Raw genomic sequence first — 19,702 nt, forward strand, 5'->3', positions numbered from 1 at the left:
TTACTCTCCTGTAGGCCAAGGCAGACCAATGCCCTAATCACCAGTCACAACTTCTCAAAATAGTTTTCCTTATAGCATATGAGGCCATGGTTCACTTACAACTCTCTTCATTCCATCCATATATAATATTCCTACATCTGATAGTTTATTTACTCTAAACCTAGCCTAGAAACAGCACTGCAAGGACAAATTTAGGCTCTCAGGGTGAGAGGAAGACCGAAGTACCCTTATCTTGATGAAGACAGCAGGGCAGTCCAGGACATGGCCATTCTGCCAGCAAGAGGTAAGCCAAAGCAAGACACCTGACAAGTGCCAGAGGGGACAATGTGAATAAAATGGTGGCTTCTGGAATGGGGGAGGAGGATGGAAAGACTCTAGATGACCTCAGCAGGACAAGTCTTTGTGCAAAAGATCAACGCATGGGATTGGAACCCAACCACAAATGCCTGAGGGAACCTGCTGCAAAAACAAGTGTGGAATAAAAAGACGAGCAATATTCTTAAATAATAATTAATTTCTCTCATTCATCTCCGTCAGTTTTAATGTTTTGGCAGGTTCCTGACAGCTTTTACTGGGAAGAATCCACACAACGTTCCATTAGCATATTTCAATTTTATGTTACACGTGGCAATTTATAGGTGTTATTTAGGATAATGCAGTATTACGTGGCATTTATGTCTCACTCATCTATTATTAAAAGCACTCTAGCATTTAGGTACTGAACATCAGTAAGACCTCTGGGATGTTTATGCCGTCACATTATTTTAGAAGTGGCTTAGTATGTACTTTGCAATTGCTTTATAGGTGGTTTTTCAGATAATTTCATAGCCTATCAGATTCTGCACAATGTTTGTTTGCTTTTATTAGAAGGGCTAGGGCTGGATGAATATTTGATACTAAACATCAATACCACAATCATTATGAAAAGCTAGTTACATATGATTATGGGACTATAATTATAATGGTATGTGGTAGCAAAATCTGTCCCACTTAATTTCTGTATCCTTTTGAAAATACAATCAGATCTGGAAGAACTGATGTAAGTTCAAAGTTATGACAAGTTGCTCCCTTCTAAGAAATTCTAATTCTGTCTTGGAGGCATGCCCTCTTCCACCTGTAGGTAAGCTCATGCAGAGGCTGCATGTTCTTGTGGGCAGCAGCCTATTAATCCTGCACAGTGTTTACACAACAGGGTGGGGCACATATTGTGTTACTGCTCAGACCAGTCATGTGGCACGGACTAAACCCCAAGATGAAGAGGGAATTTTTAACCTGTTCCCTCCAAGGCAACTATTTCGTAGCATGCATCTAAAGTGACATACAGCATAATCTGAACAGGATGCTACTAGTCATTTAAAAAGACTGCCATTAATTGTTGATAAACAAGAGCTTTTCATTATGTTTGGTCTTCTGGAGCAGGAGGAGTGCCTTAAATGTTCCAGGACCATGCACAAGTGTAGCCAGAGACAATTGTACACCAGGGAGCCCACCGCTGTGGATTCATGGGCTCCTTATCTGCAGCTTTGAGGATTTTATTGGTACCGAGGATTAAATCAACTGTTGACTGCTGCCAGTGTGAAAAGTATCTGCCAGTCGGTCCTGTTTTCATCTGGGATAGAGCTAATTTTCTTCCTAGTAGCTGGTACAGTGTTATGTTTTGGATTTAGTATGAGAAGAATGTTGATAACACACTGATGTTTTCAGTTGTTGCTAAGTAGTGTTTAGACTAAGTCAAGGATTTTTCAGCTTCTCATGCCCAGCCAACAAGAAGGCCAGAGGGGCACAAGAAGTTGGGAGGGCACACAGTTGGGGCATCTGACCCAAACTGGCCAAAGGAATATTCCATACCATGTGGTGTCATGCCCAGTATATAAACTGGGGTGAGTTGGCTGGGGAGGGATTGCTGCCCAGGAACTAACTGGGCATTGGTCGGCAAGTGGTGAGCAATTGCATTGTGCATCACTTGTTTTGTATATTCCAATCCTTTTTATTATTATTATTGTCATTTTATTACTGTTATTATTATCATTACTAGTTTCTTCCTTTCTGTTCTATTAAACTGTTCTTAACCGACGAGTTTTACTTTTTTCTTTTGATTCTCGCCCCCATCCCACTGGATGGGGGGAAAGTGAGTGAGCAGCTTCGTGGTGCTTAGTTGCTGGCTGGGGTTAAACCACGACACAATCTGTCATGATTCTAGAGGCCTATGTTAGTGTTGTCCTTTTCCTAAAAAAGAGTACAGGCTGACATTGAGGTCTATCATCTCCTATTTGAAAGGAAACATTGTCCATGATCACAGCAAGTAAACATTTTGAGCATTTCCTTCTGAGGAAGTGAATGGGAAGAACATCTGAGTCTGGAAAACTGCACTGTGTTGCATAGCTTGTAAATCAGGAAGGAAGGGGGGAATATGGTTATCTTATGGGATACAATTGTTTGGTGGGACCCTTCCTTAGCAGTAGCTTTGAAAACACTGATCATCATGTTCTACATATTTCATGGCACCAAAGGTGAGCCACTCCTCAAAAAAGGGTAACGAAAACCTTCCCAGAACTGACAAAATACTACTAGGCTTCATGTTCCAGTCTCCTACAGGATGACAGAATCAAGTCCACCTTGTAAAATCAGAATTATATTCTTAGATAGCAATGAAGGTTTGAGCTTTTGCAGCCTTTTAATCTAATGGAAAACTGTAAATGACTCATCTACATGATGCAAATGTGCCTTTATGGGGCAATAAACCTGTTCAAATTGCATAACTTCAGCAAGCCCCTAAGAATTGTGCTTACAGGTGCTGTATGTTTTGAATTGCTTGTTTAATTTAAATATGGAAAATGCAGTAGTACTACACAGAAGGACATCATTCTGCTCTGCTCCAGAAAACCTAATATTTTTCCCAGCATTACTGACCATAATCTACTGAACATCTTTGTAATTTCTAAGTTTATGTTCCCTTCCCTAGCATTCCATGGCTTTTATATTACCCAAGGGAATAATTATTTAATTGTCCCCAGTGCCTTTGAAAAAGTGTTGTACGAGAGAATAGGCAAGTGAAGGACTGTTCTACCTTGGGACAAAACATTTCTGAGGAAAATTATTTATTGTTGTTCTGTAAGTGAATACAGCCCCTTATTTGGAAAGTACATTCCTGCTTTCCCAATAAATGATTAAGCTAATGCATCTGGTGAAAAACACAACAACAACAACAAAAACAAAATGAAAGGAAAACCATTCAGTACATGGAAATGATATGCTAGGATTTTCACCATTGCGATGTGGAGCAAAATCAGAAATATTTTTCGTTGTACTCAGATCATATTTAACATAAAAGAAAAGCAGAGATGCCTTAGGAAGCACTAATGGATAATACATTTTATCATATGGAGGGCTTGCTAAAGATACCTGCATCAAAGCAAAATTGAATTAATTCTGCTACATTTTGTTTGCTCCCAGGGACTCAGACAGAAATTACTTGTAAACTATTGCAAAGGTCTTTCTTCATCATGAATCTTTTTAGGAGATAAAACTACTCATAAGATATGACATGGCATGACTTATTAGTCCACTGATACACTCCCTTTGGAGATATAATAAGTTACAGACCAAACACCTATAACTGCCTATGTCATATATTAATGGAGAAATAAAACCTGTCTGAAAATTTCTGAAGGCCATTCTAACATAGCGTTAAAGCTGGAATTGAACTTACGAAGTATTCTGCTTTCTCTTTTGATATTCTTCTACCACACAAGGTTGCTCACATGTAAAGGATTAAAAAATACACCCTTATATTAAAAAGACAATTATCTCTACAAAAGTTAAACAAAAAGAGGAAAATAAACTATTTTGCTTTGCAGTTACATTAAAATGTGGAATAAGGCCAGGAGAAATATTTTGTTCCTACTTGTACCATTTTTTTTCATTTAATTCCTTCTTCCTTTTCCTCTTTCCTGTCATCACTTTCCCTTTACTTCTCTCATCCCTAAGCTCAGGGTATGCAGCTTAACTATCAGTACGGTGTTGTGGATTTTCTGGAGAATGGAAAGTGGAAGAAGGAAATACTTCTGAAAAAAATTATACCTTAAACTTTGGCTTTTTGCATCCGAATCTTCTGGCTTTCACTTTCAAATTTGCCAAACATGGGACACTGAGGAATTTAACTTCTGACTTGCTACAAATCTAATGACCATTGTTCATGGAGGGGGTAAGTGGAAAAAAAAAATATCTTGCAAGCCTCTGATCAAAACATGGTTTTGAACAAGTCACACCCAAGCTGCTAAAGAGTTATTCTGTAATCACCTCATTCCTTTCCTGTGCAAGGGGAAAACAATCTGAAGTCACTGAAAGTCCACTGATTTCTATGTGCTTAACAATCCCCAAAAGATGAACATGGACAAATCAATTTAAACAGACAGAAAGTAAACAATTGTTCCTGTATTCCTATTCTGTGTTCCCAGAGGAGAGGGGAGAAATAAGCCTGCTCTGTCATTTCTTGTCTTCCCCATTCAACAGCCATTTAAACACAGTTTCTGAGAAAAGAGACAGCGTGGGTGGAGGAGATTGTATAAACTCAGTACTACCTTTGGCTGTGCCAAGGTTCCCAAGCAGGGGGCTCAGAGGAGAGGAGAGAGATGGGATATGTCCTGGGGAGGGGACGAAGGTAAGAGGAACCAAGAAAATTCCCCCTAGCTTTTGCCTTCCACTTCCAGTTTTTCAGCCTCTCTCCTCCTTATCCTGTTCTTATCTCCCTCTCAAATGTTTCTGCTCTGTAGCAACCAGATGCCAAAGCTGACGTTCTTGAGTCAATAAGTGTACGTGTGAGAGAAGGAGTAGCTATGCCAAACGGTGGGTAGAATGGATTTTGTAGGTGGAGAAGGCAGGCTGCGGGAGTGCAGGCCAGCAAGGGACCTTTTGTGCGCGAGCTGAGCTGCACAGACAAGGCAGGATTCCAAACACAAATGTAACAGAGATGTGGAAATGTAAAAATTTAGGAACTGCAGTGTGAGGAAGAGGGGTGAGAGTGCAGTACAGTTGATTGCCCTGTGTATTATTTCCGTGAAGCCCTTTGGGAAGGAGGCAGTGGTGATTTCCATGCAGCCATTGCCCTGTACTGGTAAGTTCAGGTTTAAGTATTTTCCCAAGATGGCACGTGTTTTAGTAATCACCAGCATAAGGGACCAGGAAGAATTTATTATTTTGTTTTCCTTTCTGTTAAATGTGACAAAGTGTTTTTCCTTCTTCCTCACAATATCTGGAAGAGCAGCATGTTTAAAATAACAGAACATAACTGTAAAGTTGATGCTTTGTAAGTAATAATTTTATCAGCCAGTGTTCAGTACAGCTAACAGGGGAGTTGGGTGGTAGCTCACAAACCCCAATTAACTTGGAAGATGATGGGGATACTCTCTGCAGACAGACATATCCTGTACACCTTCTCACAGTCTCCTTTGTGAAGGCAGGAGCTGAATGTTAGGAGCTAACCTGAAGTAGCAAAAACTCTAAGTATTGGCCTGCAGCATATCAAATATTATACAAGATCCCAGAAAATCCTTGATTTTGGGAGGGGGGAAAAGGGAGAAGCGAAAGGAAGGCCCAGTTTCTTCTGTTGCTGTTTAGTAAAGCTTTCTGTGTTAAGATGTATCCCAGCATCCATGTTTCCCCCTTCCCAGAGTTCTGCTGGAATTGCTATTTACATACTTTGTTCAGCAGATTGTGAAACGTATGTCAGATACTCAGCTGGGGTAATTGGTTGTAGCTCCATTAATTCTGGTGGAACTGCGCTGATTTATAGCAGCTGGGAATTTGGCCCTCTCCGCTTATTATGTAAATGCAGCTTCTGCCATTAATAACATGAGGCTTAACAGCCACTCATTAATTATGATTTCAAATGTTTAAAAGCTGTATGCTCAATGCTCCACAGTACAAAATATTGAACACGGCTCCAAAAAAGCTTATAATCAAAGGCTGTCTGAACTATGCATGTGCACCTCGGCGGAGCAGAAATAATGTTTGTGCTATGAAGTACAAAAGACAAGAAGTGGTTGTGGAGAGGAAGGAAGTGGGAAAGGACAGTGTTCAAGCAGCCTCACTTAATGCACTTAACTTTTGTCTCTAGGTTAGAAAGTTGGTTTCTCCAGACTGCCTGAGCGGTGGGGGGAGGGAGAGCCTCCCTGACATCGCTACTTGGCGGCAGACACAGACTTATTTGTGGTTTCAGCTATTTTGGTTTTGTACCCCATTGCCATAAGTTCTTGGAATTGAAGAGCTCCATAGATGATGCTCTTATATAATTTCCTGTAAAACCTTTTTTTCCTTGCAGATTAAACAACCATAAAATATCTACCATGTTACCTGTGTTTGCTGAGGACCTATATCCATGTTTTTCAGGAGGCTGTTTAGGAAGGCTGTGACACTCTCCCATGGATAAATGCTGTTGGACCCATCGAGAACTATGACGATGTCCAACTGGGTTTTACACTCTGCAACACAAATTGCCATGTAAGAATTGATACCAACAAGGATCAAATATATTTCACAGCTCCAGTTACTTCTGTGATTAGTAACAAATGCATATCCTTCTGCAGAGGAGCTGAACTGACATGTTTGATGCCAACTGTCATTCAGCAACTTTTGCATCGTATTTTATATGGTTTGTGTTCCCTTTATCAGCAAGGCATTTTCTCGTAAGCAGAAATCTAAGAATGGGATTAGAAGATCATGTAACTGAAGCATTTACCAGTGACCCCTACCTTCTTCAATGTCAGTCTGTTCTTCAATTTTTCCAAAGGACCAGGTCTTTAAGATTTTCATCTATATTACTAAATTGGGTTTGTATTAGGTTTTAACATGCCGTCATTATTTAAAGAGTCTTTTGGCCATAAGTAAAAAACATAAGCAACTATTTTTAGCTGTTGTGTTTAGATGTTACATAGCACTCTAATGATTGTTTATACTGAGGAAAATTCCAAAAGTAGCAAGAATTTAGGTTATATAGCGACAATGAAAACATTTACTTAACTTGGTAATGCTGGTAGTTAAGTTAATCAGTTCATACTTTTTGGTATGCCTGTGTGTATACATTTGTCTTGTTTGGCACTTTGTATTTTCGGACACACAGGAGAATTCCTGTGGCCTGTGGCATGCATACCTTGCACAGACGGAGCAATCGCCTCGATGGTTTCAAAAGTGGAGCTGACATTAGAGCAAACTCCAGTTGTGTAATGCAAACGCCCACATTTATAAGCATAAAGTGGTCCACATGCCTTTAAAATATGAAAAAGGGTGAAATGTTTTTGTTATGGTACCTGAGGAAAAAACAGACTTCTTTTAAAATTGGCAAAAAGTCCTTTCTTACCAGAAAGCCTCCTTTTGGGTTAGTCACTAAGGTTGTTCCAAGAGTCATGTTTTCTTTTACTTCCACAATGTTAGGAACTGAAGTAGAAGCTATAAATAGATTAAAATGTTAAGTATTTGGGAACATGAAAACAAAATGTTAAAGTATATATCCCCTAGCATGGAGCTTCCAGCTTCTAAAATAAAACCCAGACTGACACTGCTTTCATCAAATATTTTAGCACTCTTCCTCCTCCTTCTTCAACTGCAACAATCAAGAAAATCTCTGAGACTGGCTTTTATCCCAGAAAATTTGTCTGGTTTGCTGTCTCAAATAGTTTTCTTGAACCACAAAAAAGAAAAATAGTAAAAATAACAGCACGAAGAAAGCAAGAGATTACTGTTCACACAGGGTTTTTTTATTAGAAAACAAACATTCATTTTTTACCCTGTCCTGCTATAAATGACTTAACAGCTTTTATATTTGTTACTGTTACATTACTGACATTTAGGTTTTCAAGGGAAAGCAGGAGATAAAAAATAGCACAACAGGTGTATTTAGTGAAATTCATATTAACAGGGAGTCTTTTCCTGATTACATCATGTATCTCTTGACATGAGCAAGAAAATTATTATTTACCTTATTTAAATTAAGATGCATCAGCCTGGTTCTGGCTAGTTGCATTCTCATCAAAAGCTTACTGATGGCATTACAAAGGCTCTTGCTGGCTTTAGAGAGCTTTGGAAAGGGTAATCCATGAATCTATGCTCCATGGCCTTTCTGGCTCCATGGCCAGGACTGCCAATCACAGTCAATTAATGCCAGTCATAATAAAGTTTTGATAACATAGCCAAATGCCTATTCTAAAATTATGAGTATGTTTTCCGTAGGACAATGAAAAGTTTTAAAATAAAATTATTTTTGATGTTACAAACACAAATTCATTCACATTTGGCTCTGGGCTCCTAAGTAAATTTTCTCTATATAAACAATTCTAATCCATATTTACTAGATAAAAATCTCGTAAGATCTGGCCTCTGTTATTACTCCATGTGACACAGCTTTATTTTCTTTCATACCTGGTAAGTTCAGTTTTATGCAGGGTGACTGGTTGTCTCTCCCTACAGGGCATTTGTATACATCTCCTGTTCTTTTCTCAGGTTGGCCGACTAACGGTGAACCAATAAGGACCCTGCAAATGAAATAAGTTACCTGAAATGTCTTGTTTCTTAAAAGGCATGAAAGTCAGCAAAAAAAACTTACAGAGAGAGCACAGCTGCAGCAAGCTCTGTACTAGTACAGGATGGAGAGCAAGAAAAGTATCTATTATGCCAGTTCAGATACAAGCAAAAGCAGCCATTCTATCTCCTCTTTAGTAAGGTCAGAGAAAGGAAATGTGCCTATATACCAAATAACACAATAGAATAACATTTGAAAAAATTCCAGTGGAAAATAAAAGCAGTATTGGTGGCTGGATGACAAGTATTAAAAGTAATGCAGAAGGAAATATCTATTTTATTTAATATCTTCTTGATTTTTAATATACTTTAGAAGAAAATGTTTTTTCAATGCTGACAGATCAAATGCCAAAGGAGAAGCTCACAAGCTCACGGAAGAATTCAGTCTTAAGTAATGTGAGCCAGCAGTGTAAAATACAACAATTTTTCTCTCATTAAAAAAAAAAAAAAAAAAGTTATTAAAAGGTTTGTTAAAAGAAATTTGGAAGTTTTAAAATGTTAAGGATTTTTATTCTTTGCATTTTTTTTCAAAATTTGGTGTGATCAAAAATCACTATTCTCATATAGTACTTTGTAAGCATGACAAATTAGCATCCACTCCTAAATCCAGTTTTCAGCAGGAAACACTGTTTAGAGATGGACACTATTTTTGTTCTCAGATCTTCATTAGCTACACTAAATAGTCCAGCATTACAGAGCAGATAACAACTGGCTCCATTAAATGTGTATGGAAGAACTTTGATCAAATTAGAATTCACAGCACACACTGGGAACAGAAATCCTGCCATTAAAAGTAATAGTTCAATAAGATTTGCTCCCGGACACTTAGATGATTGTAAAGAGTTACTGAGAGAACCATTTCAACCTTTAATTATAAACTCATTAGTCCAGGCAGAAGATATTTGAATAGAATGATGTAACAGGTAAAATGTAGCCTACGGATTTAAAAAAGACAGAAAGGAGAATTTAAACCCAGTACATAATCCAGCTTCTAAAAAAACCTTACTAGAATTGCTCATTGTGACCCATTAAGATTTTTTTCATTAATATTAAATTAATTAATTCTAAAGCAAAATAAAATGCTATAAGTGTATACTGGATCCGACTGCTCTTTCAAGCTATATGCTGTAATGTATATATTTTATACACCAAAACTCAGAAACAGGCACCACAGCTCATCTTGCGTCCTTGACTTTCATTTAACTGCAGAGAAGCTGACTGTGCTTGACATCCCATGGGAGGTGATCAATTCTCAGCAGGATCATGTCCCCATGCTGTTCTTTTCTCAGAAAGAAAGAGCCCCGTGAACAGAGAGAAGTGGTCTGAAAGGCTACTTTGTCTTTTTTGCACGGGGATTTTTTTAGGGGACCCCAGTTTTATTGAGAAACAACCGCAGTCAGGTTCACAGAACACCTGTTGCTGAAAAGCTCTATCTGTGGTATCTAGGCAGCATTATAGCAGTTGACAAAGCATCACAGAGATGCTTTGTATATTTATTTTTAACTGTCAGCCTACAGATTTCCTGCTCTGGATGTTGCTAGGCTGAAAGCAACTTGAAAACTTGACAATTGAACAGCAGCTCTGGAGTTTAATTTCGGAGATGTTCAGATCTAGCATGCTAGTTTAGATTCCTGTCTTCCTTCAGCTGCTGGAAGAGTCGCCATTTCCAGCTCATATTATTTTTTGCTCTTGAAAGGTTTCAGGACAGTTTACAGCAATATAGCTTACTTTGCAAAATCCCAGCTCCTAGAATGGATACCATTTCCTGAAGGTCTAAATTAGCTCAAAGAAGGTCATTATTATTCTCCCATGACCCTCATGCAGCTATATATTTAAACATCCTACAACCCCGGCAATCGAGAGCTAGCATTTTCAAAAGCAGGCTCTGCAGTTTCATATCTGTGAACTTCCCCTATGGCTAATGGTGAACACTGTGTTGCAGTGGTGGACAGACTCTCGGAGTCAGAAAGCCCTGATGCTTGCAGGGGAGAGTGCTTGGGCACTGCAGAACAGTCTGACCTGGCTGTCACGCAGCCACATGTCTGTCATCCCAGGCTGCTCGCGGGAGTCCCTGGGTTTACCAAGAATGTCAAATTACTGGCAAAGCTCTGGGAAAACCAGAGCAATCTGCAAAGAATGGTGGAGATCTCAGGATTCCCAAACCTTTTACCATTCAATCATTATTTCAGTCCTCCAGCCCAGTGGTTAGCCTGTGAAATTTGTTTTTACAAGGAAAATCATAAGCAGGTGTTTATCAAAAGACCAAGAAGCAATGATACCAGTAAGCATGCCAAAATGCAACTTCTAATTCAGGAGAACAACAAGAAGGAAAAGACACGTTAAGAACAAGGCTCCAAGTCCCAAAGGTGAATACATTACCAACTGCAAGATGTAACTAGCCCTCCAAAAGGGAAGGCAGAGTACTGTCTTAATAAATATTTTGACAGGGAAATCTTCCCACCAGTTAAAAAACTCTGTACAGACAACCTCTGACAGAAGACTTTAGAAAAAAATACATAATACAGATTAGTTAGGTAAAACAGGAGCAATTTCACTGCCAATACATTAACACAAGGAGAAGATAAATAATGATTTTATTTGATAAATGGAAAAAAGAGGGCTCAGGCATAACACAAAACTTTCTCAGCTCCATCAAGAAAGGCATTTACCCACTTTGTGAACTCATTTATGTCTTTGAGGAAATAAATGTAGATATAAATTTGGATCTTTCACTCCCCAATCTTTCCAGGTTTCCTTAGGACTGTGCATTAATTTAAGAAATATGACTGACAGAATCTGACCCTTACATATCGGGCATACTTAGAAGTAATAGCATAGCACCTGAGTCACTGAATACCTGATCATTTGGAGTTTCCATTTAAGAGAAGAAAAACAGCTTACCATTTCCCTTCCTCATTTTCATACTGTTGGACTGTGTACCCAAACATGTCTTCCAGAGGCCCACTGAAAGTCATTGCATTTTTCACGTCAACATTGGAAGAGCCGACGAGGTGAAAGAGAGCTTTAAAGAAAAAGTAATATGTAGCAATACACATAAAACCCAAGACTTTTAAGAAATCAAGGTTCAATTATGACTTAACTGGGGGTACAAGACAGGGATTGAAAGTGCCATTTTGGGCATATTTATCACGGCTGGTAAGCTTCCTCACACATACGTACACAGCTAAATTCAGAGATGTTAGCAACTGGACTTCTCTATCCAAAACCTATTTTGCAAAGTTCATCACTCATTTGTAAATCACTATACAAATAACATTAAGTATTATTACCTTTAATAGTAAATAAAATAATTTTTTAGTTATTTTTACTCCTTTTAGCTCCATGCATTTCTAATGTAAGAATTTTACACAAAATGTTCCTTCCCTCATTCAAGGTAGTAGTTCTCCAGTTTTCATAAATTTGAGAATTAACTAATTTTCAACTGTTTGCAGAAGACACACGTAGGAAAAGAATGAGCAAAAGCTTTCAGATGTATTTAAATTTATTCTATATTAGAGAAAAAAAAAGCATATAGTTTTCTCTTAATTCTATTCTAGAGTACCTGTAAACCTTTCATATTGGAAAATAACAGAATAAATTTTTAATGCAACCAGATGCTGTTATCTCAGAAGTAACTGTATGTGTGTATTTGCAGAAAACCAACATTTACCCACTTAGGAAAAGTCGCTCTACAACTGTGATGTTCGACTATGATGAGGCCAGTCATGAGAGCAGATGTTTCTTCAAACTGATTTCCCATACCCTAAAGCTCAGTGATCATCATCAGAGAAAACAGTGTAAAAAATATGACTGTATAGCAAGTTTCAGAAAATTGAAGTATCTAGGGTGAAAACTCCAGCTTGAAGTGATAATCATAACCTACCGTGAGGGTCATTAAGAAGCCAAAATTACTGTTTATATATAAAAATAAGGCTATTTATCTTTTCTTTATTTTTTATTTCTTATAGGCTTCTCTTCCACCTTTGCCCTGTTGAAGTCAGTTTCAAAAGCAATCACTGACTCTGCTGCTGCAGAGCTAGCTGTGTATTTAATTCACAAGAGCAAAAAATTCATTGAATTTGTAGAACATCAAGACTACTTAAAACCACAATTATACACAACTTTCATTTCATTTCAAAGAAGCATTTCATGACCATTTGCTGACATTTAACAGTTACATAAAAATACCCAAATCCATAATGCTTGCTGCATGTCAAAGCATCTAAATAATGTCCAGTTACTAAAATACATCTGTGTTATTCACCATTGAGATGATGATAGATAGATGATTCTCATAAAAATCCTGTTACTATAATTAAGCTCCCCAGTGGTCAATGCTAATCTGTCTCTCTCAGCATCTTATTTCCTGCTTAATGCAGTAAAATTATCACAGAAGACTCTTTCTCACTTAGTAGGTATTTCCAGTTTCACTGGACAGCAAAAAAGGAAAACTTTCATTTGTGTTATTTTAGTTTTTCTTTCCTGCAGTCAGAGTCAGGAAATATAAAGAAGTGAAAAAACTAAAACAGAGTTTATTTTTATTCTTTAGAAAAGATTCATTGCAAATGATAAGAAAAAATTCATGGCTGACAGTCTGATGGGAAATAATTTGCCAGAAAAGTAATCCATGCATCTTTTGCCTTCCTTAAACACTTATGTTTAAAGAAATTCTGCTATGACTCTTCATATGCAATAGGTGTTTTCCTCCCCTACTCTTGGTCATCAAAGCATAATTAAAATCAGCAAAATCGATTTTTAAAAATTCAGACAAGTTATCACCGGTTCAAATCTTCTTTTGTTAAATTTCAAAGTAAAAATAATTGCTATTATTATTTTTGACACCATGTGTGGGATTCAGACCACATCATTTAGGCTCCCAACCTACCTTCTAGACAATCATACGGTTCTAATGAGATTGCCTGCTAAAGTAAGTGTCTAAGTCTATTATTTAGTTGAAGAAGAGAGGTAGATGCTAAATCTATCCATGTTGACTTGCCTCTTAAAGATCTCCAGAAGTCTGTTCACTTTAGCCCCTGAGAAAGATGGACAGAACATCCTCCTAGAGGTCTTCAGAGGCATGTTTTCCCCTTTTTCTCCCTTTATGATGATATTTAAAACATATTATGATATGAAATATTAAAGGTCACAGATTCCAGCTCGTTTCTTCCAATTTACTTTCTCCTAAAGCTGCCTACGGTTACAGGTGCACTCTGTGCTCTGTACACTCCATCATGATATCCTCCATCATCATGCCATCACCCGCTGATGGACAAGGAATTTCTTCACAATGATGCAGTATTGATAACTATTGTGATTTTTACTGTGTATTCACTATACTAAATGGTCTTGAAGTTTCCTGAATCTGTTATGCGATATACTCAAATCTCATGATATTAACAAATACACTTCTAATCCTTGTAGCTATAACAGGAAGTTTGAAAATGTGAAATGCTAAACCAAGCAAACTAGAAGAGGAATAAAAAATGCCAGCTATTTGCTACTAATCTCCCAAATCCATGACTCTGACTGAGGTCAAATTAGAACCAGCAATAACAATAAATGTTCTTCTAAAAAATAAAGCTAGAGGAATCAAAAGAAGCTAGATGGGCCAGACTGGTCAGAAATAAAAAGGAGGTGACTCCACACAGCAGGGAATAGACCTGTAAACCTTGTCAACGAAGGATGTTTTGGATGCTCAATGTTATGTATTCAACAGCTAATTGAGTAAGGTAATGGAAGACAAAACCACTGCAGCTTACAAACCATTCAGAATGCACATCTGGTTCAGGAAATCCCCTCAGCTGGAAATATTTGGAAGCTGGAAGAGGAATATTATATACACTTTCTCAGTTATTTTTTGTCTCTAGCTATCAGCTTACATGTACTCCTGCAGACATGATACTGGAAAAAACATGGTCTTGATTTGATCCAGCATGGTTATCCTTTTGGTTTCTCATCTTCCTGTTCTATCTTAGCCAGAAATCAGATGCTTTGAAATTTGACTTCACACATAAACTTTGTGGAGTATTTTAATATGCAAATATATTACATGACCTTCTGTAGCTTCCACATGCTATGAAACATCATGAGCATAATGTTTCTGAATAAAAGTAAGGGTCATCATAAGCAGTGTAAAATTAACTTATAAATAATTAATAGATTTAAAGGCATCTCATTACATTTTCCACAGATTCTGTAAAAGGAAATCTTACTAGTCAAAGATACGCTCAAATCTGCAGATGACAAATGGAAAAGTGGAGTTGACGGAGACCCACATTACACTGTTAACTAACAATAATCTACTGACTCATGACAACCTGGCTTTCACATTTTGTTTCATTTTTCAGTACAAAGAACATTGTACATATGAGCTGATGATTCAGAACATTTAAAAATACCACTGATTGTGACTGTGAAAGTGATACTTTATATTAATAACAATATCTAGCTTGCACTCTTCCAAACTCCCAGCTTCTGTCCAAGATGCATGCATTCTTATCTGTTTCATATATGAATCAAAAAGACTATTGGCAGAAGCAGTGGAAAAAGATGAGCTACAGGGAAGTTGGAGAGTATTCTTTTGAGAGTTACGAGATTAAGGAGAAAAAAACCATTTTTTTTTGTAAGGTACTTAGTATTTGACTAGATACTCAACAAAAAATGTAGGTAAGTTAAATTAAGATTTTGAATTATTTCACATTGTGTTAACAGAATGACTGAAAATACAGATCAGAAATGCAGAATATAAATGTTTATGAAAGGATAAAACTGCAGTTCTAGCTTTTAACTTCATGTTCTACTAGAAACAAGGCACTGTAGAAAACCTGGGACAACGTCCCTATCACTACCGATTTAAACTGAGGAGAACACTAGCTGATGCATGCAGCATTCTTTGCTGAGCACAGTTTGTACCTATACGTGAAAGATTAGTACTCAGTCACCAAGACAACAACCCAAATATTATTTCTATTACAAACCTAGAGTAGTAGCTCATACTTGTCCAGTAGCCACTAATACCTTTTTTAATGTTTTATTTAGTGAGATCTTTTAACCAAACATTCATGCTGTCTGCCTGGTTATTCTGCCTCTAAACTGTGCAGAACTAGATTTCCCTGGCATTTGTCCATGTGCATATTGCCTGTTCACTCTAACCTTTGCAAACAGAGAACTGCAGAATAGGCACCCTTATTTTCCTAGAACAGATGGATATAAACAAAACATGAACTGTAGAACAAAGCCTAACACTTGGCTATTTACTGATGAAAAATAGATCACCACAAATCACCCACAATAAATTAGATCATGAAGACTATTTAGCCAAGAGAAGAGAGTAAATTCAGTTAGGATATTTAATTTGTGTATGGTCTCTAGCAAACAGCAATTGCATCCTCTGTAAATAGTGGTTATTCTGAGAAATACAAATGTTTTTTTTGCAAAAATGGGAAAGGACAAATTCACACTTTGCATTGAACAGGGCTTACAAGTTGGCTGCACGCTACTTCTCCCCACCAGCATGTGGTCAAAGTGTTATTTTTGTTCTGTTTCACTTATGCTATAGCATTTCAGGTGTCCTTATGAATTCCCCTGCATTTTGCAAGAAGAGACTGAAAAAAAGCAGGTCTATGTGCAATCAAGGAGGACAACAAAACAAGGAGAAATGTCTTGCAAAAGTATGCACAACTGGCAAATATTGGGAAACTCAAAAAAAGTTATTAGCAGAAAAAGAAAAATCAGGCTACTTCCATCCTGGAAAATAAAAGAGGACAGAGAAATTTAAGCTGAAGATCAAAGTAAGATTAAAATGTTTTATGGAGTTCTCATATAGCTGGACCTCTTGCAAAAATAAAAAAAAACCCAAACCCAACCAAAATTGCTTTTATGTCTTGTACAGCACATATTACAACCAGTGATGCTGTAAGGATATTTTAAAGAGCTGCAAACAACATAGGAGTGCAATACAGCAACACAGAACCGTGCATCTGATCAAAATGTACTGAAAGCTAAGTGGTATTAGGAAGGATGTCCTAGTTCATAAGGTAATAGGTGGTTGCCTTTAAAAGTATTTTATGCTGATATTGCAAAAGAATACCTGTCTCTGTTGTGATCTTAGAAAACATATGAAGCAAACAGCATAAAAGGAAGGAATTGGGATGCTGGTGACAGTTACTCAGTGAGAGGAGCAGGACTGCAGGCATTGGCTTGACCTCCCACAAAAGCTTATTTTCAAAACAGTGGTGAATAGTATCATCCTCTGCAACTAGAAAACTCACTTCAGCAAATTGATACCACTGCATGTTGGCATGTGCAAGCCTGTGCTGCTGCTCTCAGCTAGCTGGAATCAAGCCAGTAGCAGAGGACAAACTGTGTCCTTCAGTAAGTGCAACACTGAGCCTCAGCAAATAAAGCCTCCTGAAAGCCGGATCTTTTAGCTGCATCAACACAACACGGTGGATTTGGGTTCAGGGCTGGACTGCATCTGGCTGGTAGCAAGGGAAGATTACACGTGCATCTGCTTGCAAAGACATACCTATAAAAATGCTGTTTGTGAAATCATGGCTCAAACACTTGAAAGTGGATTCTTTGCTGGACCAGCACATGGGAGAATCTTCACAATTTATTTTTTGCTTCATCTGGGATAATGTCACTGCAGAATTATACAGTCTTGTCTTATGAAAAAGAGATTTAGTCACAGACATCCCAAGTGGAAGAAAATATGACGGCGTGGTACAATTGCCATCTGTGAGCTTGGGGTCCGCAGTGTTCTGGCCTTATTGTGGAAGCCCAAGGAGGCTGCAATAGGAGTTCCTGCTGCATGCAGTTCTGGCTGGCTAAATATCAGCACATTTCAAATAAAGCTGAATATTAAAAAAAAAGTTTAAACTTCTGAAACTTTTTCAGTACTGCTTAAATCAAGGCTTTTATTTTTCAGGGCTACAAAAGAGTGTTTGTATAATTTTGCCTCCAGCATTTTTTCTTTAATCTTTAACCTTTGAAGAGCAAAAGACTGACTTTCTGGAATGAGACCAAATAATTAAAAAAAGAGTTCTTATTAAAAGTAGGTAAATATCCTAAATAGAACAAGAAATATGTATATGAAGGTGGTTCCAGGTTCAGTAGCCACATGTTTTTCAAAACCAGTTAAATGCGTTGTACAACCCATTAAATAAAGCTTCCTTTGCTGGTTTTGTACTGAATAATTTGTACTGGAAAATAGCTTTATAATGCGATGTCAAGCCTGAAAATATACTGAATCAATGCTTTGTAATGTGGTCCCGAATGACTAACACAATGCAACAGGCAAAACTTATGGAAACACAATAGCAGAGACCAAGAATATGTGCTGCACTTAGTTGACAGTCATCAGAATAAAACTATTTTGTTCAGAGTTTGGAGAGTAGTCCTCTCATTGGCACAATTCTTAGCACTTTGCAGTTTCTCACAGAAGGGAGAAAAAGCCTTAGAAATATGCAGTCACATACAGAAAACTTTGTGTGGTCAGCTACTAGACTTACACAGATGTGCAGAGGCTTAGCAAATTTAGCAGCTTTATGTAAGTGAAACAACTCCCAGAAAATGTTTCAGCTTGTCTCCAGTGATCTCCAGTCCATCTTTTGGATGTAGTCCTTCCATCAACACTTAAGCCCGTTCAAGTTCCTATAATCTTTGTGTTCCCCTCTAGACCCATCCTCCTTTGCTATCAAAGACCATTTCCTCCTGAACATCCCACTATAACTTTTGTTTCCTACCATCTAGCTTTATCTATAAGTCACCAGGACCCTTTATCCCTTGACCTTTTTTTTGAGATAGAATATATTTATAGTAATCTATAATTAACTCAGATTTCATACAGAAAGCATAATTAAAATGAACGTGTATGTTATTTTCTGAAATAAAACCAGAAGCTTAAAAAGGAGCAAGAGATAATTTCATGCAAAAAGTGAATAGACGAGGACATTTAACCTAAAGAAAAATGCGTTCTTCACAATAGTCTACAAAACTTCTCATGATTCTGGAGGTTTTCCTCTGCACAAAATTCCTCTAGGTTCATAGGAAGAATCAAGTATGACGTTTCAGTTGGTTTTCTACAAGCTTTCTACTAGCTCAACTATGCTGAATCCCAGTTTTGCAGGCTGATGTCCTGCTGCTGCAAGCTTTCCACTGTGTAGCCTTGTCGAAACCAGCATGGTAAGCCAGGTACAGCTATTGCTGTGGGAAACACACATTAAAAACCTTAGCAAGTCCCAAAGTCACTTCTTCCATAGTGATTTTTCATTTGACTTCATATGGTTAACTGGACTGCTTTTCCTACACTAACTAGCATACGTTATGTATTTCCAATTAATTTTGTTCCTCTTAGGCTAAATGAAAGGCCAAGTAAATCCAGTAAGAATCTTACAGTTTCTTTTAAATGAGTATGATGCTAATTGAGTAACCGAAGTGTTATCATTCTTATAATGTGAAATAATTCCCAAGTATTTCTGAGTATTCTTTTCAGATTTCCTAAGAAATTAAATTCCGTAACACTTGCTTAATGGAAGGAAGCAAATGCAATCTTTTTTCATTCTTAAGCAAGTAACTCCCATACCTTTTCTAGCTTATGTAATCCCATAAATCACCTCACTTCAAGCAATAGTTCCTTCAACATTATGCCTATGATTCAATCCAAAGATATAGCTGGATTGTGCAATAGGTAGCACAACTGGTTAAGAAGGTCAACCCATCACTATCTGGTTAAAAAAATGGTATGACCATTCTTACATAGCACCACTCTATTATGGTTAATAATCAGTTAACTTAAATGCATCTTTGAATCAAGATTTATTTTACAGTATCAGACTTGAAGCTTATGATAAAAGCATGTGAAAGCTTGTAGACAATCATCAGAAATTTTGAGGCAGAGCTGTTAGTGTAATATCTGTTCAAGAGTAAGTGTCATGCCTATTCTCCATCCAAAGGAGATTTATTTTGAGAAGATGGAGACTGGTAACTTTTGTTATTAAGCAATATGGCTTACATCTTTCATAATTTCAGTATACTAAGATAGGATCAAGGAAAAAGAAAGCACTGAATACTCATTGCACTGGTGAATCCTGTGAGTTGGAGGAAATTACCACCTCTCAGTGTTCAAATG

General features: G+C 37.5%; 1 protein-coding gene across 1 annotated transcript in view; it reads right to left on the reverse strand.

The window, feature by feature from the left end:
• ITGA1 (integrin subunit alpha 1) overlaps window positions 1-19,702 on the reverse strand; it is a 77,503-nt gene that overhangs the window by 36,090 nt on the left and 21,711 nt on the right. The window contains exons 2-6 of the mRNA XM_030004010.2: window positions 11,473-11,593; window positions 8,413-8,525; window positions 7,355-7,443; window positions 7,148-7,262; window positions 6,352-6,479 (exon numbers count right to left, since the gene is read on the reverse strand). Coding sequence (XP_029859870.1) covers window positions 6,352-6,479; window positions 7,148-7,262; window positions 7,355-7,443; window positions 8,413-8,525; window positions 11,473-11,593 — 566 coding nt within the window. The remainder of the gene's footprint in view (window positions 1-6,351; window positions 6,480-7,147; window positions 7,263-7,354; window positions 7,444-8,412; window positions 8,526-11,472; window positions 11,594-19,702) is intronic.

The sequence above is a fragment of the Aquila chrysaetos genome, chromosome Z (genome assembly GCF_900496995.4).
Source record: "Aquila chrysaetos chrysaetos chromosome Z, bAquChr1.4, whole genome shotgun sequence".
Classification (NCBI taxonomy): Eukaryota; Metazoa; Chordata; class Aves; order Accipitriformes; family Accipitridae; genus Aquila; species Aquila chrysaetos.